Source organism: Culicoides brevitarsis, chromosome 1, assembly GCF_036172545.1.
Source record: "Culicoides brevitarsis isolate CSIRO-B50_1 chromosome 1, AGI_CSIRO_Cbre_v1, whole genome shotgun sequence".
NCBI lineage: Eukaryota > Metazoa > Arthropoda > Insecta > Diptera > Ceratopogonidae > Culicoides > Culicoides brevitarsis.
Window position 1 is genome coordinate 14,214,793 of NC_087085.1, and position 19,369 is coordinate 14,234,161.

Below are 19,369 nucleotides of genomic sequence, written 5' to 3' on the forward strand. Positions count from 1 at the left end.
TCTATGAAATCGAAAACATTTTTGATTTTTGTATCGGCCCAAATTGACTTGTTCCTGTTGAATATTTGATTGCTTTTAATGCAAAAAAGGGAAAAATTAACAAAAAACTCGCTCATGTCTCGTCTTTTTTCTGCCCTCATGACTTTCCGTGTTTAATGAACATACCCTTGCATCCTTTTGGCATCCACTGCAATATAATTCCAGCTTTTAACATTGCATTACGGCACCTTTAGCGCATAGCCAAGTAGCAGTATTCGTGCTGCAAATAAATGGTTTTGCATAATTGATGTGCGGGAATAAATTGAATGATATTTTCGCTCGCCTCATGACAATGTAGCCTTCCATTGCTGCATGATGACTTTTAAAAGGCAGCTTTTACGAAAATTAGTTTGCACTTACATGCCCGGGAAATGCCGCCTGACTGAGAATGGGCACACATGACGTCGCTGCATCTCTCTATATGTCATTAATGGGAGTCATGATTGTCATTTTTTTTCTGTTTATTGCTCGAATGGTGGCATTACTGATGTAATATTGCCCGTAAATATTTTGAATTGCATGTTTTGCGTTGATTACTTGCAATTTTCAGTGGAATTTAATGGAAATGGTCAGTACATAATTATTTTTTCATTGATTTTTTTGTGCACCATCGACGATAACGACGGATAGGCACACTAATAATAATGATGATAAAATGACATGTAAAATGATGACGGTTTGCAATTTTTAGCTGTCCTATATCCTGAGAAAGGACTTTCTATGATGACATGTGTGTGGGAAGCGAAATGCTTTCTTGTTAATATTTCATGCGTCGCTGTTACTCAATGAGCGTTTCATTGGCACATAACTTACAAAATATTAATCGTATTCAGTTTAAAGTTGACTTGTCACAATAAAACAGCCATTTCTTTTGTTGTCATTTCAGATAAAACAACCACAAAATGGGCAGCAGCGAAGGACAAACGTACTGCCTGCGTTGGAACAACCACAAATCAAACTTGGTAGAAATCTTGGATGCCCTCATAAAGATGGAATGTTACGTCGATTGCACCATTGTCGTCGACGAGCAAGTACAATTCAAAGCACATCGTGTCGTGTTAGCCGCAAATTCGCCATATTTCCAATCAATCTTACAAGATGTCCCCATGGATCATTGTAGCATCCTCTTTCCCGGCGTCAAAGAGTTTGAGATGCGCGCCTTGCTGGAATACATGTACACGGGCGAAGTTAATGTCACAAAATCACAAATTCCGCGAATCATGAAGATCGCAGAACAATTGGAAGTGAAGGGTCTCTTCGAAATGCACGATCTCAAGGGAAATTTCGGTAAAATGGATGAACAAGCGTCATCTCCAGCGCCAACAGCTCCCCATCATCCCGCATTCCCAGCAAATAACGAAACAGCAGCAATCAAGACAAACAATAATCAAGCATCGCCCATCACTTCGTCGAATAATATCACGTCTGCGGCACAAAGTAGTAGTGCATCTCCGCCGTACAGCAGTTACAAGCCATACTCGAACTTGTATCCTCGTTCTCGGAGTCCCGTTCATACGCCTACCGCAGCTTGGCCCTTACCGCATCTCGATTCGTCCATTTCATCGCATTTGTCACGTGTTTATGAATCTGTTGCCGACATGAATCCCCTGAAACGCAAAAAGTTGTCCTCGATTAGCTCAATGTTGAATGCCAGTGCCGGAAATCCAGCGATCGATACCCCAATTTTACGGAATGTTTTGGCCCAATCGAATGCCGCTGACTCCTCACAAGCCATGCCATTGTCGATGTCGGATCGGGAACGCAGTGAACGCAGCAGTAACGGATCAAACGGAACAGATTATTCGGATAAAAAGTATCATGATCGCCCAATTGATGAACCACATTCGCCATACACCGACAAATCGTACGACGAAGACTCTGCCATGGATCAATCTCAAGGTTACGGATCGGATCGCATTGCCTCGTATGTCCCGCAACAGAACCAGAAACCCGAATGGAAACGTTACAAGCAATATACGCGCAACGATATCTTATCGGCGATTGAATGTGTGAAAAACGGAATGAGTGCCTTGCAAGCTTCGCGGAAATTTGGAGTGCCATCACGTACGTTATATGACAAAGTGAAAAAGATGGGTATTACTACGGGACGTCCCATGAACCGTAGCTCGATGAAACGCAGTCCCAACTCTGGCGGAAACTCGTTGTCCTTCCCATATGGACTTACAGGAGCGAGTCATTCGTATCCCGATATCCAAGTGCCATCTCAATCACATTCGCATCACGATGACGATCGCAGCATGGATCGTGAACGTCATTCGATGAACCCACATCCAGCAGCTGCTCTCTTACCGCCATCATTTTTGCAACAAGCTCTCGATATCCGAGGCGGAGATGTTTCTTTACATGCCATGGCATTAGCAGCAGGTCAGTTTTACACAAAAATCTCTTAAAATCCTTCAAAATAACTAATTTTTATATTTTTCTTTCTTTTCAATAGCTGCCCATGCACGTGCTAACGGTGTCTCAACAAGCCCCGGCACTCCTGGAACCGCTCGTTCTCCCAGTCCAAGCATGAATGCGCTCGCAATGCGTGCCTTTATGCGTCCCCCATCAACTGAAATGCCAATTCCGCAAGAACATCGTTCCCGTAAACAGTCGCCGAGTGCAATTGTAGCTACCTCCGAGCACATTAACAGCGAAGAAGACGACAAAGTTGAAGATCTCTCGATGGGACGCAGTAAAGACATGCGCATGGAACGTACCCCATCAACAGATGCCGGCGAAAGATCTCCATCGCCGCCCGTGCAAGCATCAACGCCAATTCCCCGTCCCGAATCCCGTGAAATGCCACCGCAAACGCACGGCGTTATCGTGCCGCCATTAAGCAAAGTGATCCAGCAACTCAAGGAACGACGATTTGAAGAAGAATACGCGAAAGAACGCGAATGTGAACCTACCCCGGAAATAATTAAGCAAGAAACACATCAATCTACGGAATAATAATTTTAAGCTCAAAACGGAAAAAAAGCTCAAAAGGCTCAATTTTTTAAAAAATTTCTTTCTCTTTTAAAATTTCTAAATCGTACTATCCTGTCTTAAAAAAAACTCAACAGCAAAATTCTAATTGTATCAAAAATTGACTGAAAATTAATTTAAAAAAAAAAATATTTAAATCGTCGTGCAATATAGATACAGAAGAAGAAGAAATTGATCAAAAATGTGCTCACAACAAATTCCTTCAACAAGTTAAATTCATTAATTTTTCCTTATAATTTAATACGATTTCCTCTCCGTACTATATTTTACAGAGAAAAATTTATGTCTACATCACAAATTCAAAAAATTTTCAGTTAAGGCACATTTCCTTCTACTATCTTATGTTTTAAGTTAATTTTCTATTAAAATTTATATTTTTTTATAATTTTTCTTTTAATTCTTTAAGTAAACTTAAATAAATGTAAATATTTTTAATAACTTTAATGGACGATCCCGGTAATAATTTTAAGTAGAAAATGTTAGCACCTAATTTTAAACAAGAAAAAATTATTATATTATAAAAATGAATGTCATTAGGGAACAAATCCTACCACCGAGTGCCTGAAAATTAGTGAAAAAAAATGTTAATAGCCTGCTCAACTAACAAAAAGTTACGAAAAAAAACACAAGACGTCCCTCTATTTTCACCGAAAAATCTTGCTAATGTGCCTTCTCTGCTCATATCAAGCCTTTAAAGCAATTAAAATTTAATACACAAGGGCACCAAGACAATGTTAGAGTTGATTTAATTTATAAGTTAGAAAATATATATATATATTACCTATTAGACAAGGCCATAAAAAACGTGTAAACTTAAAAAAATAATAATAATAGAGGAAAATAGTTAATTCAAATACAAGACTGATTAATGTCGCATACATATAGAATAATTGATAATTATTATGTTAATGATAATTTTATTAAATAAAAAAATAATAATTAAATTTTATTGAAAAAAAAATGAGTACTATGAAATTCTGATTGATTCCCCGTAAAAAAAAAAATAAAGATTTTCTGGCAGTGTGATTTAGCACATTTTTTCCTATAAATATATGTTTGTTAACATTACCTCTAGAAATGACAAAATAAATGTTGATTGTTATCAAAAAATATTAAATAATGAAAAAAAAAATCAATCAGTAACCTCTAGATCGATTTTTAACTTATTCTTATTATATCTAGCTATTCATGCAATTTTGCATAAAAAATGAGCTCGGGTAACATTGTGCTTTATTACGTTAGATATTTTCTTTTTGTATATTAAGACTGAGTTTTATTATTATTATTATTATAATTTAGATATGTATGTTCCGATAAGTTACATTTGGACTTTAATTTTTATAAATTTATTATTTTTAGTTAAATTTAGTATTATTTTTAAGTTTTATAAAAAAAGAAAAAATTACTGATTGTACTTTAGTGATTTAAGTATAATAAAGAAAAAGAAGAAATATATGATGAAAAATCTTGAAATATAAATTTATTGTTTTTTATTTCTGCTTACCATATGGCTTCAAATATTTTTAGAAGAAAAAAATATTTTTTATTTTTTATGAAATATGTTGGTTGTATTTAATGTCAATTTTTATCATTACAATTATAATAATATTATTTTATTATAATAATAATCGTCAATAATAATAATAATATTTCCCATTAAATTTTACATTGTGTTTTAGGTATTTTTTATTCTGATCTCATTCTTGTATTTGTGTTCTAATTAATATCTATTTTCTTCGTTTTGTTTGAAATTACATAATATTTTTTTTTTTATTTATTTAAATCAATCATCATCATTATTATTTTATTTTATATTTATTTATTATTATTTATTGTATCGGTTAGTGTTTCCATTTCTTTAATAGTTTCATAATTTATTTTTTTTATTCTAATTTTTTGTGTTATTTTTTTTATTGTTTTCAATTACTTTCTCTTCAGTTTTATTTTATTTAAATTAAATATTTTTAAAACTCAAAAGAAAAAACATTTTATTATCATCGTTCATCATATATATTATGGCAAATTTAGGAGTTAATATTATTTTTTTTTGTTTTTAAAAAAGCTGGCATAAACAGTTGTTAAACACATAATTTTAAGGGTATAGTTTAAGAGAAGTATACAAAGAAAATGTATAAAAACATTAAATATTATATATGATAGAGATTGTATTTAAAAAAGAATTTGCACCTTTTTTTCTTTTACAAAATGATTAAATTTATTTTTTGTTTGATTGATCTTGATTGGACTTCATTATGTTGCTTTGTAAATTTTTTGCGAAGCGGGTAAAAAATTTGGCAATTTTATGAATGTTTAATAACTAATTTTATTTTTTTTCCTAATATTATTTAGCACCATTTCGCGTCATTTTGGGGTCTTTATACGGACAAAGCTCTTCTTCTTCGTTAATTTATTTTTTATGTTTAAATGCAAAAAATATTCAAGACGATGAAAAGATAAGCATATAACTTTATATTCTAATACAACTATGTGTGGGTATTTTTATATAGGAATATTTATATATGAATAAGTTTTTTTTTACAGATATTCTTAAATTTTATTAACTTTTTTTCTCTGTTTTTTTGGAGGGTGTAATAAAACATTTTTCTTGGACCGAATTTTCTTCATGATTTCCGCCCGCGATGTCATCGTGATGCGTCTTGGGTCACGTACAAGCGCAATGTGTGACAACGTGAATTTTTCGTCTCTGGGCTGCACAGACCGCCGTATGCTGTGTACTGTTGGGATTTTTTCAGAATCATGCAACCTGGGCAAGGGGTTTTTCAGTTTTTTGTAACCTGGGATTCCCGTACAGGATGCTACAGAAACGCGTATAACTTTGCGGGCTCATATCTCGGGAGTTTTCCACAAAATCTCGGAAAAGTTCTTCCATAAAATGTAGCTTTCAGGTTCCTCTTTAAACTTTCCAAGGGTAACAAGTGCCTCAGACTGAAGGAAATGCCCGAAAATGAGGGAGCAAGCCCCGGAGATAAATAAGGCAATGCCTTGAAAAATTTCCTTATCACTTTCATTCGTCTCACGCTTAAATTTTGACCGTTAATCATTAATATTTTATTTTTTTAGGATATAATTTAATATTTTATATAGCAAATAATATCTTTGGAAAGCCCCAATTATTTAATTTAAACATATAATAAAATTGCGCCCTTTTTTAATAATTTTTCTGTTAAGTACTACTGAAATTAAATGCATTTTTTATAAAGTTATTTTATGTCCATAGCATTATTATCATATTTATATCTTTTTTTTATGTTTATTACACTTACTAAATAGCACTTTTAATTTCTTAGAATGAGAATATTAATTTTTTTCTTTCTTTTTTTTTGCACGTAGTCAGATTTTGATCCAAACTTATTTCATTTTTATGGTTTTTAATTTTTTTTTAACTTAAATTCAAATAGAACACATGAATATTATTATAAAATATATAGATATAGATACAAGCAAGATTATAATAATAATAATTATAGGAAGAAAAATATATAATTTTTTTTAAAAACAAAGAAATCCAGAAAATTACAAATAATAATAAAAAGTATTTTTTTTTCACAAAACTGATTTCCTTTGATCATTTTTTTTTTTTCATTATCATTATTTATATTTTGTGTGTGTGAATACTAATTCTTAAATATTTACGTCTCTGTTGCAAGTTGTTGTTACGCATTATAGGAGTTTTTTTTACTTTAAATTTTATTCCGAATGATATTTCGTGACGTAAATGGCTGGGAAAAGTCCTTTTCTGTTGCCGATTTCTCCGCTCCACCAATGCTCGTCGGATCTGTCTGTCACGGTAATCACGTCACCTCGTCGAAAATCTAGTTCGCCAGATTCTTGTGCTTGGAAATCGTATAAAGCTTGTACCAACATCTGTAAAAAAATTAAAAAAAAAATATTTGATTAAAATCTTATGAAATAAAGCGATTTATTGCGAATTTTGTACGCGAAACAGAGAGAAAAGAGAGACTTTTGAAGGCCATCTACCAATTAAAAGATCATCAATTTTAATATATGGACAGCTGTGTGTGCGAAGAGGAAGAATTGCATGCAACAAGATCACAAAAGGAGAGATAAAAATTATTATAAATGGATATGAAAAAAGGGAAAGAAATCAATTACCTCTTCTGGCTTCATATCACGCAGCTTAACGTCTTGCGATCGCGAAACACTGGCAGCCCGATGATATTCTACTAATTCATTTAAGGAATTAAATTTAACGACCCATAAAAAGAATTTGCCCTGTGCATCACGGAGAACCTTAAAATGCTGAACGCCATCCGCACATCTGTGAAAAAAAAAATGAAAAATTATTTAAAAGGTCAAATTTCGAATCAAAATATTTCGAATTTCCGATGAACTGAACAACCTGTTAGAAAACCCACGTTAAATACTCTCGCCTTACCAAGAACTCCCAATTAAATCATTCATTATTCATGTTCTGAATATTAATTTTTTGTTTTTGTCTGCGAGTAACATTCACAGAGGGACGCATTTTCTCTCTTATTTCGACGTTACTCGTGCCTTTTGCTGAAACCTTGTTACAATTTTTCTCATTTTCCTCTAATTAGACACCAACGTGGGCCGTTCTTTTCATTCATTATCGTTAAAAACAACAACAAACAATGATTAATATTAATATTTAACGGCGCTTTCTCCCCCCTTTGCACTTACAATCAACCGCACACCCACTTTTTTATCATTTTTTATTACGCGCCACGAAAGTTCTTTGGCAGTAAGTCATACCATTGTCGAAAAATTGTTCAGTCATTGCATCGCTAGACGCTTTTATTGCAGATAACAGACGAAAAAACACCGTTCTAATCAATAATCGTAATGAACACACACAAAAAAGTGGTTTTGACGTTGATTACAATCGTCACGAAGTCGCTCATTATCCTTTTTATGGCAACGTTACTTTGTTGTATTAATTGCAAGTAATTCCATTAATCTCTCGTTGGCGGAATATTGTCGGAGTTACGAGTTGACATCGAGTTAACAACCGCCCACGAAGTAGATTTTCTCCGGTTTTTGCAATTTCCTTGGGAAAACACAGGAAAACAATTTTTCAACGAGTGGGAGATGTCTCATGTTCACCTGGTTTCTTGGTTAAGTAACATTTCCTCGCCTACATTTTCCAATTTTTATCATTCCGGTGAGTATACTTAAATATTTATTGAGGCATTTGCTGTACGTGGGTTTCCCTTTTTCCTTTTTTCATCGTTTTAAGCTTTCGTTTTTCAGCTTGGAAGAAGTAGGCTGAAAATCATAGACCAATAAAAGTGCCTAAAGCTAACTTTTGAATTTTTAATCAACTCTTAAACAGTCAATTTGCAAATAAATTTCATTTAAACTTTTAATAATTGATGCGAAAATCTCTTCAAACCGCTTCAATGAAATATTTTGATTCAAATTTAAAATGAAATCAATACGGAAATACACTTACTTGACTGATAGTGAAAAATCTCCGGGACTTGATTCGCTGATACGGATTAAGAATGCACCATCATGCTTATTTGATAGTAATTTTTCGGCATCTGCTCTCGTAATGCGACCGTAGTACCAACTAAAAAGAAAAAAAAAATCAGTGAAAATTGTGACACATTAAATTTTTTTCGTACAAGAAATACGAAAAAAGGGGGAAATTGACGAGAAATCATAACAGAAGCGAAAAAAGAACATAACAAAACCAATAAATTTTGCGTTTTATTAAAATGAGAGGAAAAATTCCGATAAATTTATGAAGATTTTTCAATAAAACGAAATTGTGTTGGGGGAAAACTTACTCGTGATTCTTCATTTCTATGTAATTACTTGGAATAAGTCCCTCTCTTCCATCTAATTCTGCTCTGTACCAGTTCATGTCGTCTTCCATATTTAGTATCTGCAAGAAAAAAACGAAAATTCGAGTTAATTATGACAACCTCACTTCATTAGATGTAATTTTTGTTCAAATAAGTGCAAGAAATCGTTAAGGTAGGTCTAAAAATTTCATTTTTTAATTTAAAAATTTTTTTGTGAAACATGTGTAAACCATCATCAATCAGAGTTCATCAAAATTCATGGCGGTTTTGTTACATAAGAATTTAAAATTACCAAAAACTCATAAAAAAAATATTTTTTGTCAAACCAGACACAGAAAATCTTTAAAAACAAACAAACTTGATGTTTATTCTTCAGAAAAAAAAATCTGGAATGCGTCGTTTATTGTTTAAAAATTTTAAATGTCTCAAATTCCAGAAAAAGTTACTTCCTTTTAAGCGAGAAATTCTCATCGATCAAAAAAATCATGAATCATGACGAGCCGCCTCCATCAATTAAAATCCTTCAAAAGCAATCAATGACGCGACTCACTTTTCAAGCGAAAAATAACAATAAACAAACAATAAATTGATAACTCAACTATTTTTAGCAGAATCAAGTCAGTCGGTAGCGATTTTTTTTTTCGTTTTAGCAAGTGAGAGAATTTTCATCTTAAAACGCGACGACATGTTACGAAAGACGAAGTAGTGAATTGTTCACATCTGGTCGTTCAACGTTCTTTGCAAAAAAAAAAAGAAAAAATCTATAAATTTAGAAGAGCAACTTTCTGCCGGCATTTTATGTATTTTTAGAAAAAAAAACGTAATCAAGTCAGATTTTGTGAATGAGCAATTTTTTGTGCGAGATTTTTTTTCGATTTTTTTTTTCAAAAAAAAAAAATGATTTCTAGTCAATGGCATCTAATGGATTGATCACTTATGCTTATGGCTTATGGGAATTCAACTTTTCACCTCTTTTTTTGTCGTCGTCGTCGTATCAATGCGTGTTTATGACATGACGTGAAATGAAGCAAGTGAGGAAGAAAAAAAAATGTACAGGATTAGTTTCGTTCCCGCATGCACGACACAAGAAAGAACATAAAAAAAACGTAATTTTTCTTGGCACCTGCTCGCGTACACTCTCTCATGCCACCTGCTTGTACCTTAATAGCTGTGATGTCAAACGCTTTACCCTTGAAATTTGAGTAAGTATTGCAGAAAAGGCCCAAGCGTGAGTCGAATATCGATATTTTTGCGTGTGTGAGCGAATTTGGGGCAACAGCGGAAGGTAAGAAAAGCTCATGCACTTGCCAAGAATTAAGTTAATTGATTTATTTTTGCCATTACAGCGGAATTAAAATGAATTCATCGTGATAAGCTGCGAACAAACTCACACACTGACACATAAAATTAGCACCGAAAAAAAAATTACACCGGTCTCATTATAAATGCTTGTGTTTCTTGTCTCTCGTAGCACGTCATTTGCATTTATAAACTTGGCTCTCTCTTTTGCTCGCGACTACGACGACGACAATCAACGGACGTGATGTGATGGGAAAATTTAAATCACTCGCCTTATTAAAATGCACTCTAATTGTATAATATTCCTCACAGTTGTAGACTTGCTGAGTACAAATAATAAGCGAAACAAACAAAACATAAATGGTCTGAAACGCTGATGAATAAACAATGGTGTGGTTTAGTTTATTGCTTTTAACTTGTAATTTGTGATATTTTTGCCGTGGATGAGCATTTTTGCGTTAAAAGTGATAAAAATAAACATGAGTAACATCCGGCTTATGCGCCAAATGCCTCAAAGGAAGTGATAGGAAAGTCACTGAGATCTAGTATTTGCATGGAAAGTAAATAAATTGCCTTTCATTAATGTTTTTTTTTTCGTCAAAAATTTTACTCTTGAGCAACACACAGGAAATTATTATTATTTCATTAAATGCTGAAAAACACACAAGTTTGAATTTTTCATCGTAATTTATGAGATAATACTGAGAAAAATAATAATAATAATAAATTGTGAAAAGTTCAAGTTTCGTAATTAAAATATTTTGCGAGATATTTTTTTGACAAAAATTTTAATTTTTTAAATAATATTTAAATAAAATAAAATAAAATAAATAAATGATTTTAAATTTTAAATCAAAAATTTTGAAACAAAGTATATTTTAAAACTGATTCCAAATTTAAATTAAAAAAAAAATAATTGTTCATTTAAAAAAGATATAAAATTTAAATTTAATTAATATTATAACTTTATTAAAAATAAAAAATTTGTACAAAACGAATTTAATTGATTTTTAAATAAAAATATTTTTTTTTAAAAATTATTTAAAATAGAATTAAAATTATATTAAATTTATTATGTAAAAATTTACTTATAATTTACTTACTTATTTATTTTAATTTTTAAAATTTTATTTTATTTTATTTTTATTTATTTAAATATTTTTTTTAAATCACAATTTTCAAAATATTTTATTTTTATATTTTGAAGCTTTTATTTTGAAAATTATTAACTTTTAACCTATTTTTCTTGGAAAATTAATTTTTTTCTATTTTTTTTTTATTTTTTATTTTTTAGATATTTCAATTCATTTTAGCCTTATGAATAAAATTTATTAAAAAGAAAAAATCTTCAAAATTATTAAAAAAAAAATCGAATTTATTCGCAAAAATTCTTCACACGCGGAACAATAATTCATTACAATGAATGTGGAATGAGGCAATGAATTTTCACTTTTACTGTTTTTCCATGTAAAACGATCTCCATATAGGCACCAAGTTGTGTAATAAAACACAATCAAATGCAAATAATTGTCTTGTGGCACTTTAATTAAAATAATACAAACTTTATCGTTACTTTTCGGAAGAATTTCAAGCAAAAATAATTTTATGCAGATTCTGATGTGTTAACAGGTCATTGCCTCAAATTTAATTCAATATTTTTTTTAGCAAGCAAAAAAAAAAGCAACAACAACTAGAACAAGTTTTTAATTTTTTTTTACGTTGTCGCGACAAGTTTAATATTCAAACTTGGTCATTGTCTTCTATTCAAGTCATTCAATGTCTGACAATTTCCTCGTACAATTCTCGAGAATAGCAATAAAATTTATTGTTTTTTACAATGGAAACTTTTACTATCGATAGATTTTTTTCCATTTAAATCACGAGAATTTACATTTTTTTTGTTTAAAAGTGATTTTTTACATAAAACAAAGAAATCTTGAACACATGCTGCAAAGAAAAAGGCAAAAAAATCGTCATAATATTTTTAACGCCTCTAGATATCGAGTAACAAGAGACCTGTTGGCATGCAACACACAGAAAAAATAAAGAATCGACATAAATCTGGTGTCGCTTTATGATGATGATGTTGTGTTAATGATATTGTGAGGCAAGAGAACGCAGTACAACGTTCGCTCATATGTTTCCTACTTTGAGAAATTCCAGTTTTTCATAATAATAGTGATAATTGTAACATTCTGAAACGGGACAGGATTTTGTGGGACAGAGGCGTTGCCACAAATTATTTAAATTTTAGAAGAAAATATATTTTTTATGAATTTTTCATTTTTTTTAACGAAATTTTAATCAATTTTTTTTTTAAATTAAAGTTTGGCCACAATTTAATAAATTTTTAAAAAATAATAAAAATGTTATGTTTTAAATAATTTAAAAAATAATTTTATTGAATTTTTTTTTCAACGAAATTTTAATCAGAATTTATTTTTAAATTAAATTTTTTCAACAATTTCATGAATTTTTAAAAAATAATTAAAATTTAATTTTTTAAATAATTTAAAAATTAATTCTATAGAATTTATATTAATTAATTAATAATAAATTAATTTTTTTTAAGAATTAATGAAAATATTATTTAGAATTTAAAAAAAAAAAAATTTGTTTTAAATTTCAACTTTTCATAATCCAAACTTTTTTTCATTTTATTCAGAAATAATTTTTAAATTAAATTTTTTTAACAATTTGATTATATTTTTAAAAAATAATAAAAATTTTTAATAAAATTTTTAATCGGAATTTATTTTTAAATTAAATTTTTACAACAATTAGATGAATTTTTAAAAAATAATTAAAATTTAATGTTTTAAATAATTCTATAGAATTTTTCTATTTTTTTTTTTTTCAACTTTTTTTAACGAAATTTTAATCAGAAATTATTTTTAAATTATTTTTTTTTTCATTTTAGGCGACAATTTCAATAATTTAAACACCCATGTTGCTGCGTTCCTGACAATTTTGACGACAACTCACACAATAATTGGACAATGCTACCGTTCGCTCGAACAAACACGAAGAACATTCTGGTCATCCTATCATTTTTGCCCGTAAATAACACAAAAAAGACTACATGGAATGTTTATAATACGGATTATGAAAGATTTTTTGTGTTGTTGTTGTGTATTATGAACCATATTTTAACCCAAAATACAGAAAAAACGTATACAAAACAAATATTTTTAAAATTTAAATGCACACGAGGGACTATAAGAAATGTATAATTTACAAGAAGATGCGAGATGACAAAAAACATTCATAAAATATGCAATCTGGATGTAGTCAGTTATTTATTTTGTGGATAACTTGCGACATGAGCAGCAACACGACACCAACAGAAGGTTCTTTAAGGCGATAATTTGATACACTCTGACTAACAATCAGGTTTTTTTTCTTGTATTTCTCGCATGTGGCGTTCAAAAAGTGACAAAAGGATTTAATTCGAATGGAAAAAAGTAGCAACAGAGATCTACATAAATTTATTATTTATTTATAAATTTTCGAGAGAAAGAACTAAAAAAGATAGATTGAAAAGCATTTGAAGTGGAAGTGATGTCTCATGAATAAATGTTTTTTTAGAGAGAGATATTTCATGATGAATCAGATTTTGATGCCGGTCGACGAAAAGTACATCATGACGAGAGTGAATCCATTACACCTCATTACAAATTTCATTTGCGTGCTCAGAATTTTCATTTTTATAATCGGTTTTATCCGTTTTTCATGCACAAATGAGCAACAAAATAATTTGAATAAATAAAATGAACTTCAAGCACATTAATAATCATGAGATTTTGCCTTTTTAACGCAAAAAAGTGCTCAAAAATGACCAATAAAGTTATTTTTCTCGTCGTTTTAACGCGAATAATTATCATTAAGTATTATTATCTGCCGTCTAATGTTGAAGTAAAGGTCTTTATTCTTGATTAAAAGTTTTATCTTTCGCGAACATTCATAATTTTATTGAATCATCTATTGTTACAGCGCTGCGTTTGTGATGATTTCAATAATTAAGTCGAATAAAGTTTACTAATTAAGTTTATTTGACGTTCCGCTAGCAAAATTACTGTTCTAGGTACAAATAAAATATAATTGAACTCGAAATTAACAAGGAATTCAAGAGAACGTATGAAAACTAATAATAACATAATCATCCATACAAACATATAGAGAAAAAATTTCTGTGTACAAAAATAAAAAAAGAAAGATTAGCAGTGCACGAGAAACGTAAGTAAGTAAAACCAGTATATGACGTCATGATACACCGATCCGAGTTCAAAAGAATGTTTGGTATGTATTTTTATAATAATGTCTCCTTCTGTGTGTGCAGATGATGTACCTCTCTAGCTACAAGTTGGCAGTAAACGACCGATGCGTTATATATTTATTATTATTCAACTAGATGCATTTTGTACATGCAAACTCTAAAATACGTCCTCAACGAAATAAATAGCATAAAATACATATTTTAATAATGTTTCTTGCACCGCGCTATTTATTTATTTTTATTGTTACTGGTTTTGCAGAAAAACGCACATTAAAGTTGAAAAAAAATTATTGTGTGCGAAAATTTTTAGTTAAATATTTTCTTCTTTGTGGCATGGCAACTACTAAATTAAAATAAAATCACTTCTCTCGAAAAAGAGATTTTTCTGTGTGTGCAAACGTTGACATTTCAATGAGAATTGTTTCGGCTTGTTGCAGCGGAAATGTGCTAGTGACAAGTTTAATTTAAAATCTTTGTCTATCTTTTTTTCTATAAATGCAGAAAAACTTTTGCATGTGGTCAAGGTGAGAAATAGGGCAAAGTTTAACACTTTTTTGTCGTAAAATCTTTATAACTTTTTATAAAAACTTTTTTTTATCATTATCATCATCATGCGAATTCTGTTAATTTAGAATTCAGCTGCACGGTTTCTGCTTAGCAGAAAAAAAAATACGAATAATCGTGCCACGTTCGATCATCAACTGGAAATTCTTGTGCAATATTGCTATATCATCATCTTTTAATAACAAAGTAATTATATTGAGTATATTTTATAATAAAAAATGATAAAATATAAAGTAAGTGGTCATCATAAAGTCAAGTTTTATGATTTTTAACCTTATATTCTGCTTATTTAAATATTTGTTGAACAATTTCTAACTAAAGCTAAATAAAGGCTGGAATAAATTTTAAAAGTTTTTCAAGTCACTGAATAATTTTTTGTTATGTAATATTTTTAAGAATTAAATTTTAGATTTTTTTTATATCATAATTTAATTTTTTTTTAATTTTTTGACCAATTTTTAAATAATTTTATTTTAGGTACTTTTTAAAAAAATTTTAAGGAGTTAAAATCTTAGAGGTTAAGAGTTAATATATTTTTCAAATTAAATAATAACATATTTAATTAAATAATTGTTTAAATAATTAAAAAAAAAATAAATGAACTAGTTAAATTAATTAAATAAAAAATTCGAATCGGTAAATTAGTAAAAAAAATATAAATTTATTTAATTATTATTGTATCATTAAATTTATTATATTTTAAAAATTATTGTTTTTTATTACATAATTTGTGACAAATTCATCAAATTCTTGGGTTTTTAGGGAACATAATAATTTAATTTAATTGATAAATTAATAATTAATTTAATTTTAATTTTAAAAATATTTTTTTTGTCTTATTTTTTTTTTAAAATATAAAAATATTTTTCAATATAATTTATAATCAATTTTCCGTAGTTTTTAAAATTAATTATTTTAAATTAAATTTTAAAAATTAATTTAATTTAATTTAAAATAATTAATTTTAAAAATTACGGAAAATTCAATATTTTGTTATATTTGAAAAAAAAAATTAAGAAAAAAAAATATTTTAAAAATTAAAATTAAATTTTTAAAAATAAAATAAAAAGTGAAATAAATCTGTTCATTGAACCAACCTAACTAGAACATATTTCTTCGTACTTTGATATTGACACAAAACCCATGACTCACTTCTACGCAACGTAAATGATACAAATAAGCTAACAAAATATGAATCATGTTCAGAACTTGTGCCGCAACTCTCGAAAGATTTTTTTTTCATTCACATATCTTTTATAATTATATTAACAAAGTTGAATTTGATTAATTTTAAAATTCAAAAGTGGTTCACCGCTTTTATATTTTTACTTAATCCTGATTAGATACCATAAATCCATCGAATAAGATTGCATTCTTTTCTTCGATATCTTATCAAATTCCACGAAATTCCATAAAATTTCGATAATTTTCGTGACAAACGCCACTTTTTGTTGTTTACCCAAACACGTTAACGAGGCTTTCGTGCGATGATGGCAACAAGTTGTAACTTTCTTCTAATTTGACCATGAAACGAGCAACAGTAGCGCAATTTCTTCTAAATTAATTTAAAAACTATTTATTAAGCTAACGATGTGCATCGCCACAGAAGATGGAGGAGAACAGAGTTAATGAACACAACGTTAATAAATTAAAGAAAAGCGACATATTATTATTATTAAATATATCACAAAATCATCTCCAGCTGAGATTTTGATTGTATGTTGTATAAATAATAAAATTTGTGTGTGCCATCATAAGATTGTAATTGGGAACACACGAGAAATTACAATTATTGTCATACAAAGTAATAAGTTACGATTTTTTTTTTGGTTAATTTAACTTTACATGCAAGAGTTCCATTTAGTTTTAATTTTTAGCGGCAAAAATGAGGGTTTTCATACAAAAAAATTAAAGTAATATCATTGGTTTTATCGTGTCGTCTATTAAATTTTATGACTTTCTAATTCATTGTTATTTGATAACACACGCGGTTTGTCGGTCAACCGACTATCGCTTCGGTCATGTAATTTATATTTATTAAATTTGAAAAAAAAGTCATGTAGGTAAACAATATTTATTATTTTATATAGTTTCCAGGCAGATAATGAAGCTCTTCTCTGTTTTAAAATATTTTAAAACTAGGCGAATAAATTCGAAATAAATTTAAAAAATTAAATTTTGATTTCTTAAGGATATTTTTTAAACAGAAAATTATTAAATAAATAATAAAAATAATTAAAATTAATTATTAAATTAAATTATTAAATAAAAAATAAAATAAAAAAAATAAATAAATAAAAATAAATATTTATAATATTTTATCATTTAAATTTTAATAGAATTAGTTATTAATATTTTTTTTTTAAAATTATTTTTTTTATTTTTCATGAATTAATTATTTAATTATTATTTAAATTAATTAATTATTTAATTATTTTTAATTATTTAAATTTAAATTATTAATAAATTTATTTTTTAATTTAATTTTTTTTTAATTATTATTTTTTAATTTTTTTTTAATTCTTAAATTAAATATTAAAATTATTTAAATTTAAATTAATATTAATTAATTAATTTTTTTTTGTTTTTGTATAAAAATTGTAATTTTTTATGATTTGTTACTCAGAAAAATGACAAAAATTCTACATTTTATTCAACTTTGTCATAAAAATTGTTGAATGGGGTGACAAAAATTCAAAATAAAACAAATTTACTCGCCCAAAAAAGACGAAATTCAATATTTTGTGAGTTACTGCCCTTATTAAAGTGACTCGATTTCAATATGCATTTGGTCTGTATGCGTGGGACAGTATGTTGTGTGCAGTAAACAGACAAAAAAGTATCATCATCATCATAAACATACAAAATGTACATAACATTTAATTTCATGCACAGAGGATGATCAGACAGAACACAATAGGGGGGAGCTCGGTGAACAATAGCCCTGTGTTTGCCATTAAAATTACGTACAAACATTAACGGACAAGAGCAAAACACGTCAACAACGCTCAAAACAATCAATGAATAAACTTTACAAAACTAGACCCGATTCAAACAATTTACGACAATTTTTTTTTTTTTTTGCGTAACCAATGATTGGCAATCAATGCTGTGACCAACTGAGCATTAATTTCTTGGAAAAATCCGAGCACAAAAATTTCCTAAATTATGAGTCATACGTGTTTCATGCTCTTTTGTCTTCTTGTCTGTCGATTCGCTACACGTCTACGGCTCGTTTTGCGAGAGTTAGAGTTACTTTGAATGCACGCGCGCTGCCTTGCACGCACACACAGTCGTCGTGAAAAAAAAATGTAAAATATTTATCAAAGGAATGCACTTTTTGAATTATTTTATTGAGTTGTTGTTGCGCGTACGTACCTTTAAAACCTGACTTTTCCTGAAGCTCAGCTCATCTTCTGCCGTTGCATTAAAGTCGTGTTTAGCAATCGCTTCCATTGTTGTTGTTGTTGTTTATTTTATTAATTTTTATCACTACGTTGTTTATTTATTTTTTTTTGTCGGTTTCCCCTTCGTCTGCGATGGTTGCAAGTAATTTTAGTGATTTTACACGAAAAAATAGGGAATTTCACTTGTACTTGTTAATAATAATCGGTGTGTGTGAGTTGAAATTATAAAGGAATACAACAAAAAATTTCTTGATCTTTCTACGACGACGACGACACGCTCACAAAACTTTTATTTTATTTTTTTTTATTATCTATACACTTTGCTCTGCTTGTGTGTGGCGATATATGTGACGATGTGTGATGCACACGGTGGCGATATTTAACATATATACATGTAAATATGCGAATAAGTAGGAAAAAATATTATTACACACACTCTTTCAACTCTTCTCTTATTTTATTTTTTTTTTTTTGTGATAGCTCTCGAGTAATTTTTTGTGATTTGATTCCACACACGGAGAATCTCTTTTTGATTTTTTCCTGCCTCACTTTTTTTTCGTCGACTTTTTCCGGAGGATTTACGGGACTGGGACTGGTTAACTGTGCTGAAATCGCTTCACGGGACACACTCAAGTACGCCGACACGGAAAATGGGTGAAAAATCTTGGGAAAATACCGATCAAATTGCGAAAGAAACACATCCAAGCGCTCCGAATTGAATGGATTACAAATAATGACTGAATCAAATTCATTCGTCTCACGCGTAATGTAATCCGACGTGCCACAAACTCTGGCTTGTGTGTTCTGATCTGTCGGAATACAATACCCGAGACGAATGAGTCCCAATGCACATTTTCGAATTAATTGTCAAAGAAAATTAAATTGTGCATTGGGAAAAATCTCATGGGTACTGTTTTCGCTTGAACTGAACCCATGCCCGTCCTTGTTCCGAGCGAAAACCTCAGTGAGAC

The 19,369-nt window shown here is 29.3% G+C and overlaps 2 protein-coding genes across 2 annotated transcripts; one reads left to right on the forward strand and one right to left on the reverse strand.

The window, feature by feature from the left end:
- Positions 1-941: 941 nt before the first annotated feature.
- On the forward strand, positions 942-3,000 carry LOC134837314 (protein tramtrack, beta isoform-like). The gene is made up of 3 exons (XM_063852684.1): positions 942-2,424; positions 2,498-2,742; positions 2,866-3,000. The coding sequence occupies exons 1-3, from the start codon at positions 942-944 to the stop codon at positions 2,998-3,000; spliced, it is 1,863 nt and encodes a 620-aa protein (XP_063708754.1).
- A 3,609-nt stretch (positions 3,001-6,609) lies between these two features.
- Positions 6,610-19,117, reverse strand: LOC134829511 (growth factor receptor-bound protein 2). The gene is made up of 5 exons (XM_063842601.1): positions 18,370-19,117; positions 8,835-8,932; positions 8,495-8,614; positions 7,171-7,336; positions 6,610-6,921 (listed from the first exon to the last, which is right to left on the reverse strand). Exons 1-5 carry the CDS (start codon positions 18,445-18,447, stop codon positions 6,745-6,747), a joined length of 639 nt encoding a protein of 212 aa, XP_063698671.1. The 5' UTR covers positions 18,448-19,117; the 3' UTR covers positions 6,610-6,744.
- Positions 19,118-19,369: the final 252 nt, after the last annotated feature.